The 20,659-nt window shown below is 29.1% G+C and overlaps 5 protein-coding genes across 15 annotated transcripts; 2 read left to right on the top strand and 3 right to left on the bottom strand.

Moving 5' to 3' along the window:
• Nucleotides 1-974: 974 nt before the first annotated feature.
• On the top strand, nucleotides 975-7,516 carry Rtca (RNA 3'-terminal phosphate cyclase). Of its 4 annotated transcripts, none has more exons than XM_069131143.1 (8): nucleotides 975-1,140; nucleotides 5,640-5,801; nucleotides 5,972-6,089; nucleotides 6,163-6,487; nucleotides 6,591-6,732; nucleotides 6,801-6,940; nucleotides 7,016-7,169; nucleotides 7,246-7,516. In XM_069131143.1, the coding sequence occupies exons 2-8, from the start codon at nucleotides 5,721-5,723 to the stop codon at nucleotides 7,462-7,464; spliced, it is 1,179 nt and encodes a 392-aa protein (XP_068987244.1). In that variant the 5' UTR covers nucleotides 975-1,140; nucleotides 5,640-5,720; the 3' UTR covers nucleotides 7,465-7,516. The 4 variants fall into 4 exon arrangements, with proteins under 4 accessions (XP_068987244.1, XP_068987246.1, XP_068987243.1 ...); XM_069131145.1 differs by lacking the exon at nucleotides 975-1,140 and adding an exon at nucleotides 5,331-5,462 and having other exon boundaries at nucleotides 5,640-5,885; XM_069131142.1 differs by lacking the exon at nucleotides 975-1,140 and adding an exon at nucleotides 5,331-5,462.
• On the bottom strand, nucleotides 7,462-10,897 carry Alg11 (ALG11 alpha-1,2-mannosyltransferase). 3 transcript variants are annotated; one of them, XM_069131138.1, is made up of 8 exons: nucleotides 10,757-10,897; nucleotides 9,641-9,871; nucleotides 9,309-9,541; nucleotides 9,006-9,223; nucleotides 8,657-8,941; nucleotides 8,313-8,572; nucleotides 7,958-8,092; nucleotides 7,462-7,858 (listed from the first exon to the last, which is right to left on the bottom strand). In XM_069131138.1, exons 2-8 carry the CDS (start codon nucleotides 9,868-9,870, stop codon nucleotides 7,771-7,773), a joined length of 1,449 nt encoding a protein of 482 aa, XP_068987239.1. In that variant the 5' UTR covers nucleotide 9,871; nucleotides 10,757-10,897; the 3' UTR covers nucleotides 7,462-7,770. The 3 variants fall into 3 exon arrangements, with proteins under 3 accessions (XP_068987239.1, XP_068987238.1, XP_068987240.1); XM_069131137.1 differs by lacking the exon at nucleotides 10,757-10,897 and adding an exon at nucleotides 9,972-10,649; XM_069131139.1 differs by lacking the exon at nucleotides 10,757-10,897 and adding an exon at nucleotides 9,972-10,649 and having other exon boundaries at nucleotides 7,774-7,877.
• Nucleotides 10,898-10,900: 3 nt separating this feature from the next.
• Nucleotides 10,901-15,372, top strand: LOC138188999 (heparan-alpha-glucosaminide N-acetyltransferase). 4 transcript variants are annotated; one of them, XM_069131134.1, is made up of 13 exons: nucleotides 11,098-11,346; nucleotides 11,416-11,703; nucleotides 11,810-12,059; nucleotides 12,154-12,278; nucleotides 13,037-13,143; nucleotides 13,230-13,339; nucleotides 13,405-13,502; nucleotides 13,574-13,681; nucleotides 13,740-13,992; nucleotides 14,068-14,365; nucleotides 14,441-14,565; nucleotides 14,636-14,819; nucleotides 14,902-15,372. In XM_069131134.1, the coding sequence occupies exons 3-13, from the start codon at nucleotides 11,928-11,930 to the stop codon at nucleotides 15,078-15,080; spliced, it is 1,719 nt and encodes a 572-aa protein (XP_068987235.1). In that variant the 5' UTR covers nucleotides 11,098-11,346; nucleotides 11,416-11,703; nucleotides 11,810-11,927; the 3' UTR covers nucleotides 15,081-15,372. The 4 variants fall into 4 exon arrangements, with proteins under 4 accessions (XP_068987236.1, XP_068987237.1, XP_068987235.1 ...); XM_069131135.1 differs by lacking the exons at nucleotides 11,098-11,346; nucleotides 11,416-11,703 and adding an exon at nucleotides 10,901-11,026; XM_069131136.1 differs by lacking the exon at nucleotides 11,416-11,703 and having other exon boundaries at nucleotides 11,097-11,346; nucleotides 14,083-14,365.
• Nucleotides 15,373-15,448: 76 nt separating this feature from the next.
• Nucleotides 15,449-17,245, bottom strand: LOC138189006 (DNA polymerase beta). Of its 2 annotated transcripts, none has more exons than XM_069131152.1 (6): nucleotides 17,045-17,245; nucleotides 16,589-16,788; nucleotides 16,342-16,502; nucleotides 16,020-16,275; nucleotides 15,724-15,919; nucleotides 15,449-15,654 (listed from the first exon to the last, which is right to left on the bottom strand). In XM_069131152.1, the coding sequence occupies exons 1-6, from the start codon at nucleotides 17,109-17,111 to the stop codon at nucleotides 15,560-15,562; spliced, it is 975 nt and encodes a 324-aa protein (XP_068987253.1). In that variant the 5' UTR covers nucleotides 17,112-17,245; the 3' UTR covers nucleotides 15,449-15,559. The 2 variants fall into 2 exon arrangements, with proteins under 2 accessions (XP_068987253.1, XP_068987252.1); XM_069131151.1 differs by having other exon boundaries at nucleotides 15,984-16,275; nucleotides 17,045-17,240.
• Nucleotides 17,246-17,489: 244 nt separating this feature from the next.
• On the bottom strand, nucleotides 17,490-20,615 carry Mppe (Metallophosphoesterase). 2 transcript variants are annotated; one of them, XM_069131147.1, is made up of 8 exons: nucleotides 20,093-20,615; nucleotides 19,872-20,018; nucleotides 19,485-19,694; nucleotides 19,210-19,372; nucleotides 19,005-19,136; nucleotides 18,763-18,897; nucleotides 18,456-18,687; nucleotides 17,490-18,370 (listed from the first exon to the last, which is right to left on the bottom strand). In XM_069131147.1, the coding sequence occupies exons 2-8, from the start codon at nucleotides 19,886-19,888 to the stop codon at nucleotides 18,198-18,200; spliced, it is 1,062 nt and encodes a 353-aa protein (XP_068987248.1). In that variant the 5' UTR covers nucleotides 19,889-20,018; nucleotides 20,093-20,615; the 3' UTR covers nucleotides 17,490-18,197. The 2 variants fall into 2 exon arrangements, with proteins under 2 accessions (XP_068987248.1, XP_068987247.1); XM_069131146.1 differs by having other exon boundaries at nucleotides 19,872-20,001; nucleotides 20,093-20,614.
• Between the last annotated feature and the right edge of the window lie 44 nt (nucleotides 20,616-20,659).

Consider the following 20,659-nt stretch of genomic DNA (forward strand, 5'->3'; position numbering starts at 1 on the left):
CAATTAGTTCTAGGAAAATAAAACAATTATGTTTTTATTGCTTATAAACTGTTTTACTCCTTAATTACATATATATAAATGTTATTGATAATATATCTCACAATGTTAATATTACAAATTAATGTCATATTTAAAAACAAAAAGATCAATTTTTACTTTATGTATTTATATTTTCAAGTAGTTTATGTTAGCCACAAGTAATATTTATATGCTCTCAAAACTTTCATTATTAAAGTATTTCATGGCAACAAATTATTAGATGTTAAATAGTTGAAATATGAGTCTTGCATTTTATTATTAATTGTCAGCCAATATCGTTAATACTAAAATTTGTCAAAAATAAAAATTCTGGTAAATATATCTTTCTATATTATGTTACCTAAATAAATGTATAATATAAAAAGTTTTTTATAAAATAATCTTCTATAAAATACGATTTTTTTCTCTCATATTGAAAGAATTATGTTTAAATATGGGGTTAATAAACATTTAAGAGAAATATGAAATATTTTATGAACTACTTATTTTTTATATATAATTATTGTATAATAATTACTATAAGAAACGTAATACAAGATAAATAATGTCATAAATTTATTTGAATAATTTCATGATCCATAGATCACAACTTATTATATTTTTTATTAATTATGTTGCTTCAAAATATTAAGAAGTTATTATTCCAGAAAAGACAAATATTTTTATTTTAACTTTAAAAAGTTCATTATAAAGAAACCTAAAATGTCATATATTATATATATAAAATTCAAATATATCTAAGATTAAAAGATCTTCCTCAAAGTATAATTAAGAAGATAAAATATAAAGTGCGCATGTTTACACTTTGTTTTTAAAGTAACTTTTACGCGATATATTATTTTGAAAATAAAAATATAATTGATAACATACAGGATGATTTTCTCACTAACTTAAAGGTAGTGCTGCCAATTACATTACGGTAACAATAATAACAGTGTCGTAGGAACGTGTGAATTGTTTTGTATAATTTTCATTAGTCATTAGTTAGACCCATTAGACCGACATCACGTCTTTATATTAAGGCGCAGGCAGTTTGTGTGTGTATGTTGTATGTATCTATAATGAAAACGAGAGTGTATCAAGTAATCAGCAGTAATAACGGTAAGTGGCGCATCTACCTTTGAATTAATTAGGGAATAGTATTACCAAAGAGGGAACGAGTGCTACATTTATAAGGTTATTCTCAGATTAGTACTGCCCCCAGCGGCCAAGAACTGAAGGTGTTCCACGCTATCATATACAAAAAATCTATTTAGTTCCACCGCAAATGAGATATACTCGCTGTGATTCTATGCTGCAAGAGCTTATTTCATTGTACGATTCTACGAAAATGTTCATACTTTTCTGTCCGAGCACAATAATTAATCTTAGTTGCCTTAGAAAGAAAAGTTAATTGTTTATTCTATTCTTTTTAGAAAAAAAGAAAATAATTAATAATTAATTAATATATTCTTTATATACAATAGCTTTTTGCTTGTTAACTTTCCTTGCGATAATATTTTGTTATAATAAAACCTAAATTTCACTTCTATAGTAATTTCAGTAGTTGATAGGCTGGGAATAATATTTTTGGCGTAATATATCTGTTTTGCATGCGTATTCGTTTTTACACAAACGTTAAAAATAGAAGTAGAAATTAACTACAAATAAGATTTCACGTTTCTATCCATTTTACTTTCGTTATTGAGTAAAACTTATTAACAATCTAATTAAAATATATATTGAGATTGATAACTTAACACAAAGGTGCTTGATAGATTGCTCACCTGACATTATACCCAGCAACTGCCTTTTGTTTACATGCTGAACATTAAAGGATAATGACACGTGATGATACGAAAAAAAGACAGGGAAGAAGAAAGAACAATGTGCTAGTGTGCTATGGTGTATCGTATTCGTGTATGTTTACATTGCCCACTAAAGCAGTATATACTTTAGGCTTTAGACTCTCAGCCTATGTCTTAGCAGCTAGGAGATTGCTGGATATCGCACAGTGGCAAGTACGATCAAGGAAGATTCATAAGCACAATCAACAGAACCGAATTTTATAATAACACTGTGTTTGGTCTAATTTTAATCGGGAAAGTTTCGCCAGTATGTTAATGAAATTTTACATATGAACTGTTGAGGTTTTATATACAGGGTGGTTGGTAACTGGTGGTACAAGCGAAAAGGGGGTGATTCTACGCGAAAAAAGGAGTCGAAAATATAGAATAAAAAATTGTTTTCCAATTTTTTTTTTTTTTTTTAATTTTTCCATCGAGACAACGATCTACAGTGAGATCCGTTATAACGAGACGTGATAAAGTGCACGCGTACCGAGCGAAAATTCAAAGTCGATTTTCTCGAAATCAAAGCCTCAAACGAAAAATTTTTATTCTATATTTTCGACTTCTTTTTTCGCGTAGAATCACCCCCTTTCCGCTTGTACCACCAGTTACCAACCACCCTGTATACAATCAAATCTTGGCATAACTGACTTACAGGCAATATTACATGGCGTCAACAGTTTGAAGAACAACAAGCAAATAGTTTATCTGCTATTCCCATAGAATCTACATTTCGATAAGATAGAGTATAAACATTTGTTCAAATGCTTCCAATCCTAAAATACACAGTGATAATTTTGTCTTTATTTATCCTCATAAAGATAATAATATAAAACGTAACTTATTATACGAAATGCTAACGCAAATGATATAAAGATATCTCATAACAATAAAATAACGCCAAAAACACAAGACGAAATAAATTAAAATTTTACAAGAAAATCACATTGGTTTAGGGGGTATCATCCAAGTAGTTAAGGGGATAAAGCATGAACAGTCATTGAAGAGATCCAGCAGCATCCATGAACAGATAAAGCATGAACAGATCAATATTGGAAGATAGTTATAGGCAAAATACTATTTGCTGATTGGTATTCAAAATGTTTTTGCCCATAGCATTTACATGCTAATTAGTTAAGTCCAAGTATATCAAATTTTGTATTATTTGATAGTACATACTTTCATACGACTGTGGACTCGTTGAGTCCCAACTACAGTAAAAAATATTTTCTGACTGAAATCCCGGAATGGTCGCCTGGACTTCGGCATCTCTATCTTCCATACCGATCGAACACTAACCATAGAAACACCAACGACGCCACAGAAATCAAGGAACTGCTCAAGCAATCCATCAAAAACACTGAAATGCTAACAAAAATGATAAATGAGCAAAATGCAGTACTCAGACAACAAACACAACAAATTACAATGATGCTACGATGACTTACAAATACGTTAAGTAAAAATAGAAATGGACACGTTGAAAATAGCAGCTTGGAACTGCAGTCGTCTACAACAACGGGCCCTCGAAACTAAAACATTTCTGTATAACAATAATATTGACATATTACTTGTTTCAGAAACACATTTCACACCAAGAAGCTACATGAAAATACCATATTACACTATCTGTGATACGAAACACCCCTCAGCAAAAGCATACGAAGAGGCCAACATTTTTCAACATTAAAAATAAATTAAAAATATACAGAACGATAATAAAATCAATTTAGACGTACGGAATAGCACTATAAGGGACAGCAGCAATGAGCCACATAAATAAACTGGAGTGGCTACAAGTGAAAATACTCAGAACAATAGTCAACTCCCATGGTAGAGGATAGACGTAAAGACCTAAAGATACCGACGGTCAAAGAAGAAATCGGCAGGTATGCAGAAAAATACAATGAAAGAAAGGCAACACATCCAAACCAGCTGGCAGCTGAAGCGAGCAAAACTCTCATAGAAAGAAGACAAAAAAAGAGAATACCCCATTGACCTGACTAAAAAAATAAAAAAGTCAAACTCGAAGATGGTATCCCGCTGGGGGTAGCCACCCACATGTTATTTAGCAATTAAGCTAGAAAAATTTACCGAATGCCCAGCTGGACAAATTGTGAAGCACAAATTAAAAAAAAAAAAATTATCTTCCGCTATTAATTTCTGTAATCGATATTTCACATATTAAATACTCACACTACTAGAACTTCGAGGTTTGCATACGAGTCGCAGGGATCAAGTCAGGAGAGCTGTTGATGCGTTAAATTTTTGTAAATACAAATAATTGTATTACGTGGTTACTCCTCGTCATACTTTCCGTTACACGAGAATATTCATCCCCTCCAATAGGTCTCCGTTTTGGCGGACGTCCGGCAGCGATTTTCAAGTTTCTTCGTGTTTTGATTACAAATTCACGTGAGCGAACCTTTTTCTCGCGCCTATTGTATGAACTATATTTGTGTCACACTAGATCATCGTTCATTTGTATATATGCTTCATGCGTGTAAATATCAAACTGTCATATATAATAAAATGACGCCACTTGACTGAATTGAGCACATTGTAATGAATTCTCCCGGAATCGGAAATCAGCTTCCCGTTCGCAATTAGTATTTAACGAAGCAATTCCATCCGTCTTACGCATACAAACACACACGAAACGCAAAGAAATACCTTCCTCGATAATTGATGTTTTTTTTTCAACCGGAAAAACACGTTGTTCTAATTCCACATCTGATATGTAAGCGAAGTTCAAGGAAATATAATCTATTATTTGTATAAACATATCCCGATTTATCCGAGACGCCGCGTGTACTCAGAATGGTAGAAAACGCACAGAATAGTCGATTCCGTCCGCCCTTGTTGACGATTCTATGAAGAATACTCGAATATCTTCGGCGTTGTAGTCGCAAAACCCTTGAAACCTGCGAGTCTGTGAGACAGCAAGGCGCATAATTTACGGCACCCTCAAATGTCTCAGCTACCTCTTCCTGGAACCGGGGATGGCGAAAATCAAAACTACGAGTGTTCAAAGCCTTGTGCTTCTGAATAAACTGCTGAAATTATTATTAAAATAAAATTTAGGTTTTATTATAACAAAAACATTATCGCAAGGAAAGTAAATTTAATTTTATGTCTAAAACACTATTGTGCATGGAAAATATATTAAAATCATTGTATCATTCCACTGATCCATTATCGTTTAAAAGGGAAGATTTTCTTTTCATCTCTAAAAAGAATATAATAGATAGTTAGTTTCTCTTTCTAAGGCAACTAAATTTAATTAGTACAGAAAAGTATGAACATTTTCGTAGGACCACACAATGAAATGGGCTGTTATAGCGTGGAATCAAAGCGAATATACTTCATTTATAGTGGAACTAAATAGATTCTTTTATACGATAGCGTGGAACATCTTCAGCACTTGGCCGCTGAGGGCAGCACTAATCTGAGAATAACCGGAACGATAAGCGTGAGCAATTTCATTTCTGGGATTACCCTGTAGAATTCATTCATAACGCACTATTTAAAAGGACATTAAAGATTGCAAGGTTAACGTACATTAATATTTATAAACAATATAATACTAAGTATGTACGTACTTACATATTTGAATTATATGATTCAATGATCCCTATATAATATCACAGATTTCCTCTCTAGTAGTACTAGAGAGTAGTATGTTTATTATATAGTTATATGCTCTTTGCAAATACATATGAAATGAATTTTTTGTACAGTTTATATATATTAGATTTTTGAATATTTTAGGTAAACAACTTCAGTTTCGTTTATAAAGATTCCGAAAAAAGCAACATTTTAGTAAAAAATTTATTTTTTTACTAACACGCAATGTTGCGTACATTTCGCACACTTGATTGTATTATCCATACTATGTCTTCGATACAAATTGATGGAAGCTTAGGCGAAGGTGTATGTATTTAAAAATTGTTTATTTTATAAATCATATAAGATTAGATAATTCAAGTGCTTTAATTAGGATTTATAGAAGTATATGTATGTAAAAATTATTGAATGCACAAATGAAATATGTTATTTTTAATATTCTTAATTAAAATTTAAAAAGTTATGCTTATGTTTAGGGTGGTCAGGTATTAAGAATTGCACTTTGCCTGAGTGCATTATATAAAATTCCAATTAAAATTAATAATATACGAGCAGGACGTCCTAAGCCTGGCCTTGCTGCACAACATTTAAAAGGTATGTTCTTGTTAAAATATAACTTTTGATTATTGTTAATCTTGTTTTTATTTTGAATTGAACATTATTACAGGAGTAGAACTGTTAAAAGATATGTGTAATGCAGAAGTTTATGGAGCTCATATAGGATCAACAACTTTAGAGTTTAAACCTGGTCAGTTAAACATGGATAAAAAACACACATTCTTTGTAGATACAGGAACTGCTGGCTGTATTTGTTTGTTAGCTCAAGTAGCTTTACCTTGTGCCCTTTTTCTTCTAAAAAAGGATACAGTTACATTGATTCTTAAAGGTGGCACAAACGTTCCTATGGGACCACATATAGAATATTTTACAGAAATATTCAGACCATTACTTAATAAATTTGGAGCTGATTTTGATTTTAGAGTTATAACAAGGTATACGTTGATGTGATGATACGAATTTAACTATTTTGTTCTTAATATTTTGCTGTAAACTATAGGTATTTATAGAATATTAATTTTTTAACAATTTATGTAGGGGTTATTATCCAAAGGGAGGTGGAGAGGTACATTTGTACATTAAACCTGTACATACTTTGAAAGCTATTACTTTAACTGATCCAGGAATTCCACGTGAAATAATAGGATGGGCATATGTTGCAGGTGTTGTTCACATTAGGGTATGTATCATATAGTTGTATAATTTTAATATTATATTTCTTTGATACATATCTTGTTTGTTTTAAAGGAAGCACATAAAATGGCAAATGATGTAAAATCAGTTTTAACAAAAGGTTTAAATAAATCTAATATTCCATTGCCATCTATAAATATCGAAGTTTATAAAGAGGATAGATCTGTAACTATTGGTAATGGGTCTGGCATCAAGTAAGATTTAGATACAGCCGAAAATTATGAATTTTATACATTATGTTTTTAATTAAATATGAACGATATCATCAGTGTAATGTGCGCTACGACTAGTGGATGTGTTTTTGGTGGATCAGGATTGGGTTCTGGACGTCAAGAGCAAGTAGCACCAGGTATACAGGCAGCTAATGAAATATTGGACACAATTTTAGCAGCATCCTGTGTTGACGAACATGCACAAGATCAAGTATGTATATTTTTATAAAATAATTAAAAATAATTTGTTATTTTCATCATAAATTATAATTACTTGTATATTTTAGTTAATCATTTTGATGGCTTTAGCTAAAGGTACTTCTAAAATTAATCTTGGAAGTAAAAAACTTACTTGTCATACTGAAACAGCTATAAAAGTGGCAGAATTGGTCTTACAACAGTTTAATCTTCACTTTAAGTTATGCGAAAATAGAAATGATGGAAGTAATAATTCCTATACCTTAGAGTGTGAAGGTTGTGGGTATGAAAATAAAAATATAAAATAAGTAACAATTGTATATTCAGAATAAGTATAATGCAAAATGCATAGTACATGTATTAGTTGCGTTCTCTCATTGTTACCTTATTTATTTTATCAAGAATAATTATAACACATATAACAAAGAACTTGTATAATATCTGTTCCTTTTCTTATTTGATTATATCTATTTCTTTTTTGCAATATTTATGTACATAATTTTTTATTCAATCAGTAGATGAATAACTTTATGATGTTTTCTGCTTTATAGAAGAAGCAAAAATATGTTAAAAAAGTATACATCTAATCATAATAAATATTTTAATAAGAATTATCATTCCTGTTTTTGTCTAAAAAATGGTTCTATAGTTCGTAAGAATTCTCTTTCAAACATTTCGTCCGAAAACCGATCTACGGATGCTCTAAAAAAATAATTTATTTCTGATCATTTGTAAATTTATCTTTCATATTAATCAATATGATTTATTATTAAAAAGTAATAACGCAAAAAGTAATAATACCTAGCAACTATCCTAATGGCATTTCTATCTTCTGGATGCATGTTGATAATATGTGCCATAATCTTTGCATATTCTTCAGCTTCTGTAGCTAAAAATCCATTTTGAGACCCTGGTTGTGTTTCTATTATATCAGCCCTATAATTATTCATATATTACAATTATGTATTAATTTGTGTATTTTTATTTTTATAAAAGAATATTTTTAGCAATAAATTTTATTGACTATATCAATGGTTCTCAGCCAAGTAATATTTTTCTTCAATTCTTCTTTAACTTTAATTTTGCTAGTATATATTTCTGAAAAATCTGAGGATCCTTTGACTATTACATTACTATATTTTTAATTACACTTTACCTTGGTCCACCAGAACCATGAGCTACTACAATTAATCCAGCTGCCATACATTCAACAATGCTTATACCAAAATGTTCATTCCACATTGTATGTAAACCTATCATTGCTCGTTGAAGTTCCGATAGAAGTTCCGAGTATGGTATGTTTAGTTTAAATTCTACATTTTCATCTAATGCAAAATGTTTTGATAAATCCTTCATATCATTCATGCGTACTTCATCTTCAAAATTTCGACAAGAACCAATAAGAATTAAACGAATCTGGCAAGATCATGTAATATTACAATAAAAGCTGCTAATATGAAACCTTCTATTATTTATATCATTATATTATATTAAACTTACTTTTTCCCAAATTTCTTCTTTAACAATTGATCTAAGTTCATACATGGCTCTCAACATTAATGGATGATTCTTTTCTGGTCTAAATTGTGCGACTGATATTATACGAATATTATTACATTTTTCATCATCATTGAGAAGTGGCAGTGATGTTAAGTGCTTTACATTGCAAGGTGGATAAATTTTATGAGTTTTCAATGGACATTTCCAAATTGTATTAATATGTTCTTCGGTCCATGAGGAATTAACCATTACAATTTCTGCCCTACTGCCAACCCAACCATATATCTGAAGTAATTGTTGTAAATTATATCATCAAAGCATAATTAATTAATAATCTTTATATACATACAAGTCCAAATAATTTATAATAAACAAGTTTAGCTGCCGATAAAAATGGATTTCTAGCTATAACTCTTTTATTAGTATGAGAGATAACTCTTCTATAAACATGTCTCAACATATCAGTTGAAATTGTGGGGTAGTGAGTATATGTTGCTACTCGACACCCACCAATATATTTAAATAATGGATATGTAAATGCATAACCCATGGTATCGATGTAAATGTCTAAAACAATATTTTATATGTCATGTAACATAATATATGGTATTTATAAAACAATTATTAAAACAGATATGAAATAAAATTTTACCTGGTACAAAACTATTTAAAGCTTCAATACCTAACCAAATTGATCCCAAACTCTGTCCTAAAAGTGTAAAATATGGATACATTGAAGGTTCCACCCATTTGCGCCTATGTAAGTATACAAATTCAATTTTATGCTCAATTTTATAATTAAATACTTTTTCTGCCTTATTTAAAATTTGTTCTGGATGTGCATCAAGATCCCCAGTATAAATAACTATGCATACATTAGGGTATCTGATAAAAATAATAATTTAAACATATGATAATTAATTAAAGTTATCGTAAATAACATAATTATTATTTAATTTATTAATTTACTTAAAATAGTTATACCTGGTTTGTATAGCACTCACAGCAGCCCAAAGTACTCTTTCACCTCCTCCACCTGAATTACAATACGGATGAAAGAAACCTACAACTGTTTCCTTGTGTGATCTTTCCATTCGACTTTTGGAATATTGCTTTCTCCATGTTATTAATAAAATAGGTAAAATAATAAATATACATAATATTTTACATATGACTATTACTAGCAACATATTTAATGAGAATACCATACGCATCCTGGAAGAATACAAAATTGTTAGACATACACATAACACTTGCTAGAAAAGATTTTAAGCTAAAATATAATATTCTCACAAGAAAGAGATACAAATCTTACATGAGAAAATAAAAATTCATTTTTTGGTTTTTAAAACACTATAAAATTTAACGAATTGATTTGCCACGTACTTTTTTACAATGTTTTATGTCAATTAATGTAACAAAATATTTTCAACCAAGCCATCACTTAATTTTATCACACACATCTTAATCTACTAACATTTTTTTTTCATTATAATTACTATTGTGCTTATTGTCTCGTATATTATTTAATATACGCAAATGTATATTGGCTTTCATATAATTAATGTGATAATTAATGCAATTCAATGCTCCTTTGAAGTAATGTATACCAATTATTTATTCGCAACATACGAATTTCTAATTTTATTTTTTAATTTATATCGATTTTGTCTCCACTTTTTAATTATAGGCTAGACTAACAGCTGTTAAGAGTAGACGACATTTGAATTCAATATTATTCACAGGTGTTACGTTAAATTTAGTAAAATATCATCCAAAAGCGTAAGAGTTTTAATATTCATTCTGCATATATATTAAAGGTTCTTTACAATAATAAATAATTTTTGTTATTATTATATGAAATATATAATTACACAAAAATTTAGTTTTTTAAATTAAACACAGACTTCATTTCGAATTTTTAATTATGCCGCTTAAATTCTATTTTACCACTTTTATTTTATAGCTTTATATACGAGAAAGAAATGAAATTAAAAAATAAAATAAATTGGATCTTTTCTTAATCAGAGAGGAAATTTCCTTTCTGTTTTAATCTTTAATCTAGGCGTCAATTTCAATTCATATATCTCTGAGACTAACCAAACCCTTTTCAAATCTCGTTAGTGGAAATTTGCCATGGATATAGAAATATGTTATTGTATATTGTAGAGGAGTGCGTAAACGAGTTGAAAAAGCCGAAAAATATAGGAATAGAAAAAGTCGCTGCAGAAAGCCTCCTGTATTCTTGCTTATAATAATGCAAGCACATTCGTACAGTATGTATCTATGTATGCAAGTGTAACACCGATCAACAAACAGCGTCAGTGAGCTTGCCTGATTAGACAAAGAGAGAAGGGAGATCAATTCAAGGTTCTGTTTCTATTCCCATATCGCACTCATTTACGCGGTAACACATGACCAGCTTGTATGTATAGACGTATATGTAAATATTCAAATGCATTCGATGAAACATCAAACGAAATGCGTAAAGCAACAACTATATATATATATATGTATTTAATTTATATCAGCTTGTATGTATATATATACGTATTTTCACCACATTGCTAAAAGCAGAGGAAATCCGCCATATTTTCCTGTGTCTTCCAATATTTTCTGAGTGAAGCTACATTGGACAGGCAGTTTTTGCTTCATTCGTAGCAAAATTACGTGATTAGAACTTTTCAACGGTACATTAATAATCCTTTTTAATATTGTTTCTTTATGTAACTCGTGCATTATTCATGTCCTTTTTTAAGCTCAGAAATGCGTCGTTCACCGCGTAGTGCATTCTATGTGTTATGATTTGTTTATTGATTACGACGCATTCATAATGTTTACTTACTGAAAACGCCTTTCGATCTAAGTCATATTGTCATTTATTTGAAATCTAATTGATTTACTTAATTTGTGTATTAAAGAAACTATGAAATTCAATTGATCGCTGTACAATATTTCTTTCTGAAGAAAAAAGAGTTCCAATTTGTACCAAAATAGATTAGTTTGTAAATACATGGATTATTTTAGGAAACTGTACGAATCGAAATGTATGTTATTTAGAAAAATTCATTTTACGTTATAATTTTTGTATACTTTATAATGAAAATATTAATTCGTATATTTATTTTAATATCATTGTGTATTTAATTTCAGACATAATTTCACATTATATTTGGTACATTATACATGGATCAAATTAAGCAAGAATTTGTAAAAATATCATTTCTTGTGCGGATGTGAATAAGTTTGGAACAAGTTTAAGTTTTCCAAAATGATAGACACATCTATAAGTTCTTGTACTAATTCAAATGCTTCGCTTGGAATAGATCAAGCGTGTTTCAGTATTTTGAATTTATATATTAATCCTGTCATCTTTTATGCAATAGCATGGGAAGCTTACACAGTATGTATTCATATATACACAATTTTGAAATTAATTTATATATATCAAACACAATTAGTTATATCTAAATTATATATAAATTATTGACTTGTAGGGTACTGGTGTCCCGTTGGCTACTTTAAAACCAAAAAGTAATACAAGTTTGATATTAAGCACAAAATACCCATTACACATATATTATCAAACTGTTGAACCACATAAAAATTATGAATATTGTCAGTAAGTATCCTTTCTTCTTATAGGAACAGAGAAAGTGTTACAAGCCATTTTCTCAGAAACCATAGCTAATATTTACTAATTTTCTTTTTTAATTTCAATGGTACAAGGGGGCTGATTATTTTTGGAGCAAGAGATTTTTCTAAGATGACTGCTAGGGGTTCAATGGAAGTCCCCCTCATTTTTTTTAAATCGAATGCATATTAATTTCTGTTCATTTGGATAGCTGTTCTGAGACTGCAAAACATTTGCTTAAAGCATTTTTCATTATTCTGCGTAATTAAAGAGTTATAACGAGAAAAAGATCTAAAGGGAGACTATGCAGAGACATCAAAGGATAATTAAAATAAATATATCCTAAGGTACAATTCATTTTATTAAATGTCCAAAGTGGAAACTGTTGACATCTAAACATTTATTTATTTTTTGTATGATATTATTTCGTACATTTGATAATATTGTTGCAGTTATAGATTTACAGGCATTTAGTATTCTTCTCTTTATATCTTCTTTTGTTATAAATGTTGTACTCATAACTTATAGATGTTTAGAAGTGAACATCATCATTTTAAATACTTCTAGAAAATTTTGTTTCAGAAAAATCTTTTGTATCATAAATAAACAGTCCCCTTGTATCATGATATTTAAAAAAAATTAATATCTGCTATGGTTTTCAAGAAAACAGGTTGTAACACTTTATCTGTATATATCTGATATGCACTTCCATCCAACTATGTATTTATTTCCAACCATCTTTGTAGCACAACTTACACCTTCAAGGAATATGGTAGTTATGGATGGAATATATCAAATGCTGATATATGTTCTAATATTTATGTAATACATGAACCAAGAAATAGCTACTTTCGTAAGTAATATTTAATAATACATTTTCATAATCGTGGTTCATCATAAAATACTAACAACTCTAATACTAACAAATTTCTTTTACAGCAATTTTGACAGCATTTATGATATATATGTTATTAGCAGTCACATGGACAACATCTAAAATTATTATACGAGTAATAAGAGGAAAATTGTCCCCCAATAATGTATATGATGTAAGCATAGTTTGATATATTATTGTACATTTCATTCCATTTCATTTAATTTAATATTATTCTAGGATTTGAATAGACTTCAAGAAGAGAATAATACAACACATCCAGTAATTAGAGTTACAAAATTCAGCAGTAGAATACAATCAGTAGACGCATTTAGAGGGTATTTTTATATTTTTGCTTGTTTCTCGTGTATTTGCCATTTTAGATATCATATTACTTATATTATTACAGAATTGCAATATTACTGATGATATTTGTCAATAATGGAGGAGGAAAGTACGTTTTCTTCAATCATAGTGCATGGTTTGGACTTTCCGTAGCTGATTTAATACTTCCTTGGTAAGTAATTATTTATATTATGTTTAATCTTCCAAGAAGTACAATAAATAACTTGTAGGTTTGCATGGATTATGGGTATGTCGATAACAATCTCAAAACGGGCAGAACTTCGTTTAACAACATCACGTGTGAAAATAACTTTATGTTGTCTTCGACGATCAGCGATATTGATTCTTCTCGGATTAATGTTAAATTCAATTGATAGTAAATCTTTAAACGATCTTCGTTTTCCTGGTATTCTTCAGTTACTAGCTGTGTCGTATTTCGTATGCGCCATATTGGAAACAATCTTCATGAAACCTCATTCTCAGGTTTGAATATAATCATTTTTGTTACGTATAGTTTTTACATTTATCTAATTGGTATCTACAAAAATTACTCATTAGGATATCTTACTCCAGTTCGGCCGTTTCGCTATATTCCGAGACATCTTAGATAGCTGGCCTCAATGGTTAATTATGGCAGGCATTATGACTACACACACATTAATTACATTCTTCCTCCATATACCGAATTGCCCGACGGGTTATTTTGGACCAGGTGGAAAATATCATTATCGTGGAAAATACATGAATTGCACCGCTGGCGCAGCTGGCTACATAGATAGATTGATCTTTGGAAATCACACGTATTCTAAAATAAAAGACTCTATTTATGGTCAAATCTTACGTTATGACCCTGAAGGTACATTGTTTATATATGTCTATAGAAAAATTGTTTGTATATAATTTAATATCCATGACGACAATTAAATTGCAGGATTGATGAACACTATATCGGCTATATTTATTGTTTATTTGGGAGTTCATGCTGGCAAAATTTTATTGCTGTATTATCAGGGTAATGCTAGGCTGATTAGGTGGTTCTTATGGGCAGTATTTACAGTGAGTTGACAGAAATAAATTTTTTCGAAAGGCAATGTAATTCCTACTAACAAAAAATATTATTTCCTAGGGTATTATTGCTGGAATTTTATGCAATTTCGAAAGCGAAGGAGGAGTGATTCCAGTTAGCAAAAGGATGATGACATTATCGTACGTTCTGACTTGTTCTAGTTTTGCTTTTTTGTTGTATGCATTTTTATACTTTCTTATTGATTATAAACAATTCTGGAGTGGAGCTCCTTTTATTTATGCTGGTATGTATTAATGCAAAAAGAAACTGTTATATAAATAAATATTCTCTTTTATATGAAACTATATAATTATTGTTTTTCATAGGGATAAATCCAATTTTTCTGTACGTTGGTCACGTTTTGACAAAAGATTTATTCCCATGGGCGTGGAATATCGCTCATCCTTCCCATGCTTCTCTTCTGACTATGAATTTATGGACAACAACTTTATGGGCAATAATTGCATATCTTCTTTATAGGAAAGATATTATCATAACTATTTAAAAGTATATCTATCAGCGTAATAATATCTACTATTGCCTTAACATGAATGAAACATTTCTTTTTTGTTGTATAAAACGTAAAAAAGACTTTCTATCTTTTAAATTAAAATTCATATTCAAATATTCTTTTAATAAAAAAGACCCTTTTTTTTATGTTTTATAGGACAAAAAAGAAATGTTAGATAACTGTATTATAGGCAAAGAAATATAATAATGCAAGAAAAGAATTAATGACACATTTACATTTGAGAACATTGTTAACATTGATTAATAAATATTAGGGAAAAAGGTAATTATTCTAGTTTTAAATAATTATTTTAAGTTTATTAAAGTTATATTAAATTTTTATAAATAAAGACAGTAAACAAATCCTTGTTTCATTATTTTAACAATTAAATTTTAATAATTTACTTGATAAATAATCAAAATATTATACAAATAACTAATATATTATAATTCTTCGTATACAATAAATATTACTTATGAATTTCGATCTTTTGGTTCTTTATATGGTAATTTGAGAATTCGAAAAATGTCTTCTTCACATGCGATTTTTTCTGCCTCCCCTGGAGTTCCTACATTATATATAATATAAATATGTAGATTTACTCATACTGAAAAAATTTTCGCTTTTAATTATATACCTTCAGGTGTTAGACGTTTTAGCGTATATTCATTTAAAGTATAGTTTTTCTCCAAAGCATGCGCCCTCATACTCTTATTAAAAAGATCGTTTCCGGTAAAATAAAGTACAGCGCAATAGTATTGATCATAAGGTGTAAATCTGATATCAAGTCTCCTAAATGGTTTTTTATTATTACTGGGAATTTGACAGACACCCTAAAATTAAAGATGTTTTTAAACATAATTTCTTTGTCTAAATTGAATTAAATGATTAATGTACCATGAATTTTGTTTGCCCAAGAGATATTGTATTTACAATTAATTTTCTTTTTTCAAGACATTCCACAACATCTTTAAGTGAAGTCTTTTTCTTTGATTCTTTCTCTTTGGATGTATATCTAGGGTGTGTTAACAAAACATCAATATCCCCACTTTCCTCTTTTCCACGTCTGTAACTTCCACAAATAGTTATAATATATTCTTTGTTTAACTTTACAATAGAATCTTCTATAATTTTTTCAATCTGCTCAATCTCCTTTCTAGGAATTCCTTTTTCAAAATCTTCAAAATATCTAAAAAGAAACTTATGATTATTATGGGAAGAAATAATAAGTACTATGCATCTGATTATTCTATACTTGAGCCCAATTTTTTGGTGATGATTTAATTTTTCTTGATGCTTCTTCAAATCATCTAAAGTCTTAATGCCACTATCCACTAATTCTTTGGCTTTTGTAGGTCCAATGCCAGACACACGAGTCAATAAATTAATTGCAACATTGCTTTCATCTTTGTTAATCTGTAAAAATAACAACTTTAAGAATCAATACAAAAAGAAAAACTAAAGTATATTTTTTTATTAAAAAAATAAATTAAAATAAATACATCTTCCAACTTTTGTAACTTTCCAGTATTAAGAAATTCGTCAATTTTTTTAGCAATTTTTTCTCCAATTCCTGGTAATTTTCTTGCTTCTTGGCCGCTTTTTACTCTCTCTGATAATGTACTTAAGGTACTTGCAGCTTTACGATAGGCATTATACTTGTAAATGTTGTTACTAACATTCCTCTCATAATTTGCTAACTCTGTAATTTCATTATGTAAATTTATATACCAATTACTAATTGTATGTGATAGTTATAAATATTTAGATAATAATTCTAAATTTTTTATGATACAAACTCTAAGGTTACAAATAATGGCAAATAAAAGTATACCTTTATTAAGTGATTGAAACTTTTACTTCTATTATTTTCCATAATAATTTCATTAATAAAATATATATACACAGAAAATTATTAATAAAATATATATATACTGAATATATAACAAATAATTTACCCATAAGAAAATCACATAAATCTTGATTCGGACTTCCTGCACTATCACTGGCCTTTCGTTTCCCCATCTTATTGAATAAAATTGTGTATACAAACAAGTTTAATTTATTAACTTTTTTTTTCAAAAGAACGCAAAAAGGAACTGACGTATGTAATGTTTCTCGTTTACGTATACATCTATATAAATACTACTTCACAATTCACATCCATGTGGATGTTGACCAATGACTGAACGTTTATTTTATGTTTCTATTTCAAATATTCTGGCGAAATTTTTCGAAAATCGGTCAAAGATTCAAGAAATATAACAACATTAAATTAACCATTTCACAATTAATAAATACTTTTCTGAGTATTAAAACTTAATATTACGTTACTTTTATATAATCTACATAATTGTATGAATAAAATAATAGTTGGATATTATTAAAATGAAAAATAATAAGTCAAGTTTTAACATGTTACATTTATATATTTTGGGCGAACGTATATACATTTTCACACACAAATATAAACCATCTCTTCTAAAAGAATTAACAATGTTCTGCCATATTAACACAGCAATCATAATCTCTTTTAATTTATTTAAACAGGAGAAATATAGATGACTTTCAATATAGATGACTTTCAATATAGATGATTTTTAATATATATAATTTTCAATATAGATGACACTTTATGTACTTACGTTTACATTTGATATTGTACTATAGATTATAATGGGTAAAAAAGGGATTTACACACTATACAGAAGATATATTACTTCAGCCTTGTTATTTGCAACTACGAACTTATTTAAACGAAAAACAAATAAATATAGCATCGTGTTAAAATACTATTCCTAAATACTAAATTTAACAAATAGTTGGTTTATGTAAGCCATGAACATACCACGAATGAAGTTGTTCGTTTTTAAGTGTTAACCATATTTAGATGTTAGGAACATATTTTAAGAATTACGTTATTGATATTTGATAATAAGTAAATCTTCCTTGTTAAACATCAAATTACCATTCCATTCAAAACTTGACATGGATAGTAACAGAATCACTTACATTGGACGGATCTTTATACCCCATCTCTGATGTCAAGTTATCATATTTCAGAATTTCAATATTTAAGTATTTTTTATGTATTTTTGATTATATGCTGCTTTATATTGAAGACATACGACTATATGCTGCACGACCCTTTACACAATAACTAGAAATACACGTGCAAACGCTAAAAGCTAAAATAAATATCCCAACGAAAACGTAAATCCATAATTGAGGAAATCTTCCTGGGAGCCATAAAATTGTAAAATTTATCATTTTCTCTTGTGTATCTAAAAATGAAAAAGAAGAAATATAATTAAAAAGAAAAAAAAGCTGTCAATTTCATAAATGAACACGATGTTATATTTTCTCTACCGATGTAAACAAGTCCGTAACCCGTATGAGGAGTACCCATTCTGTATGAACATGTGGGTATTTGCAACTCGTGAATATCACCTACGTCCATTCTTAATGAATGTACTAGAGTTTCATAAGGAGATAAAACCCAAATGTCACTTAATTGATCTGTTACTGGATCTAAACTGATATGCATGGCCTTATGTTCATGTGCAGTAAAAATAATTTGGGGAGACAATTCTTTCAGTACCTAATATCGTAATGCAATTATTAACAAGAACTAAAAATAACATCACTGTCTAATAAATGAACAAATATCACATACATTTTGGACGAAGGTACCAGGCATAAATAATAAAGGCATATGACTAAGTACTACGTTTGTTGTGTTTCTTTCTGCATAATCATTAAGGAAGGCATCTTTTGGTGCTTCTGGCATTGTATGGGTTAATCTATTCACCTAGAACAAGAAATATGCATATTACTACATATAATATAATCCAAAATATATTTACATATATATATACATGTACACTCTCCTATAAACTAATATATGCTTGTCATTACCTTAAAAAATGTCACTGTCTTATAAACTAAAGTGTCAGGTTGACTATATGCAAAATTAAATCTGTTATAAATATTGGATGAAACTACATCCTCTTCACCTCCAATATCATTATCTCCTGGTAGATAAATTCTCTGGTAAAACAAAAAAATGTTTAAATATATCTTGGACAATGGTATTCACCTGATTACTTATATGTAATTATACCATTATATGATCAGGCATTTCAAAGATAGAATCTAATCTTCTTTTGTAATCCTTAAAACTTTCTGCATTGGCAATATGTCCTTCATCCATAAGATCCCCAAGAAATATAACAACATGAGGATTAGAGTGGTCTAAGGCTCTAGAAAATGTTTTCTTCAAGTACCTGCAAATAAAACACTGTGGAACAAAATTCAGGTCAATATTTACATTTGAAAAGAACCATCAAATTTGTATAAGGCTCATGATTCGATAAACAAATTAATCATTATTCGTACTTGTCACTATCCCATTGTGCTATCCATGAGCCAAAATAATTTTCATTCTTTTGACCTAATATCTGAGAATCAGCAACAAGGAGCACCTTGACACATTCTGAACACTCTCGTACTGACCATTTTAACTTTTGTATATCATACACTGAAAATTCATTGTAAATTACAACAGCCAGCACCAGAAGACCAATTGCAATCGCTTTATTCTTCAATCTATATAGTACAATTTGTTAAACAAACGTTTTATTAAAATGTTCAAAATAAACAAAAGAATATTAATAATATAAAAATAATGAAGCATCATTTTACGATTCTAATATTTTGTCAGAAAGTTAGTTAAATATAATGTACATCGTTGATATCGACTACGTCATAATGAACGCATTTTACCTGTTTCGTCGTAACATTTCTAAGATTTCTAATGTTTGATAGCATTGATAATCTTAAGACCAAAGCAGATTAGTACATTTTTTACTATATCCTTCGAAGTACAGAAAATCTTTGACATGGTTTCGTTTTTCTACAAAATACGGTAATCTAATTAACTAAAGGGTTATACAATTATAGAAAATATATAAGTATATTTGTTACTGTTTCATGCGCATAACTACCTCGTTAAACAGTATGGATAACCACCCGATAGTCTACTATTCGATTGTAAAATTGATTTAACCGTACAAAAAATGGAACGATACACATTGATACCTTTTGAATCATGCTTGATTCAAATAAAAATCGATATTTACAAAACAGTATATAATTCACTATAGATAGAAATAGTCATATGATCATATGCATAGACGTAGAGATATAAAGATAGAGTACACTATACGAGTCATATACTTGTGCAAGTATGCGATAAAAAATAGAAAGAAAACACTGCATAGAGGCTCCTTATATTTTTGTCTAATCAGGCATGTATGCTGACGTAGCTCATTTATCGGTGTTACACTACATATTTACTGTACGAATATACATGTTATTCTACAAGGCCTTGTAGAACAACGCCCCTATGCAGCGTTTTCTTCCTATTTCTATACTGCTTTTTCAGCTCGCTTACGCACTCTATATGGTGTAGTCATATGTAATAGCCATTATATTTTTTCTGTACTCATCATTCATAATTTCATAACAATCATGCGATTTTATTATGTTCGTTTTCAGTGGGAGTATCTTAA

This window comes from Bombus flavifrons, chromosome 18 (genome assembly GCF_040668555.2).
Source record: "Bombus flavifrons isolate JBK064 chromosome 18, iyBomFlav1_principal, whole genome shotgun sequence".
NCBI lineage: Eukaryota > Metazoa > Arthropoda > Insecta > Hymenoptera > Apidae > Bombus > Bombus flavifrons.

Coding starts and splice junctions, on each gene's coding strand:
- Alg11 (XM_069131137.1), bottom strand. CDS start 9,991: ATGAATTTTTATTTTCTCAT. Junction 8,573..8,656: donor AAGAAGAAATTTGGGAAAAA/GTAAGTTTAATA, acceptor TGATCTTGCCAG/ATTCGTTTAATTCTTATTGG. Junction 7,859..7,957: donor GCCATTAGGATAGTTGCTAG/GTATTATTACTT, acceptor TTATTTTTTTAG/AGCATCCGTAGATCGGTTTT.
- Mppe (XM_069131147.1), bottom strand. Junction 18,898..19,004: donor AGACAGTGACATTTTTTAAG/GTAATGACAAGC, acceptor TTCTTGTTCTAG/GTGAATAGATTAACCCATAC. Junction 18,371..18,455: donor TTACGGACTTGTTTACATCG/GTAGAGAAAATA, acceptor TTTCATTTTTAG/ATACACAAGAGAAAATGATA.
- LOC138188999 (XM_069131135.1), top strand. CDS start 11,928: ATGATAGACACATCTATAAGTTCTTGTACTAATTCAAATGCTTCGCTT. Junction 12,060..12,153: donor TAGCATGGGAAGCTTACACA/GTATGTATTCAT, acceptor ATTGACTTGTAG/GGTACTGGTGTCCCGTTGGC. Junction 13,682..13,739: donor GCTGATTTAATACTTCCTTG/GTAAGTAATTAT, acceptor AATAACTTGTAG/GTTTGCATGGATTATGGGTA.
- Rtca (XM_069131143.1), top strand. CDS start 5,721: ATGTTGCGTACATTTCGCACACTTGATTGTATTATCCATACTATGTCT. Junction 5,802..5,971: donor ATGGAAGCTTAGGCGAAGGT/GTATGTATTTAA, acceptor GCTTATGTTTAG/GGTGGTCAGGTATTAAGAAT. Junction 6,733..6,800: donor CAGGTGTTGTTCACATTAGG/GTATGTATCATA, acceptor TTTGTTTTAAAG/GAAGCACATAAAATGGCAAA.
- LOC138189006 (XM_069131151.1), bottom strand. CDS start 17,111: ATGGGGAAACGAAAGGCCAGTGATAGTGCAGGAAGTCCGAATCAAGAT. Junction 16,503..16,588: donor AGTTACAAAAGTTGGAAGAT/GTATTTATTTTA, acceptor TTATTTTTACAG/ATTAACAAAGATGAAAGCAA. Junction 15,655..15,723: donor AAAACGTCTAACACCTGAAG/GTATATAATTAA, acceptor TATATAATGTAG/GAACTCCAGGGGAGGCAGAA.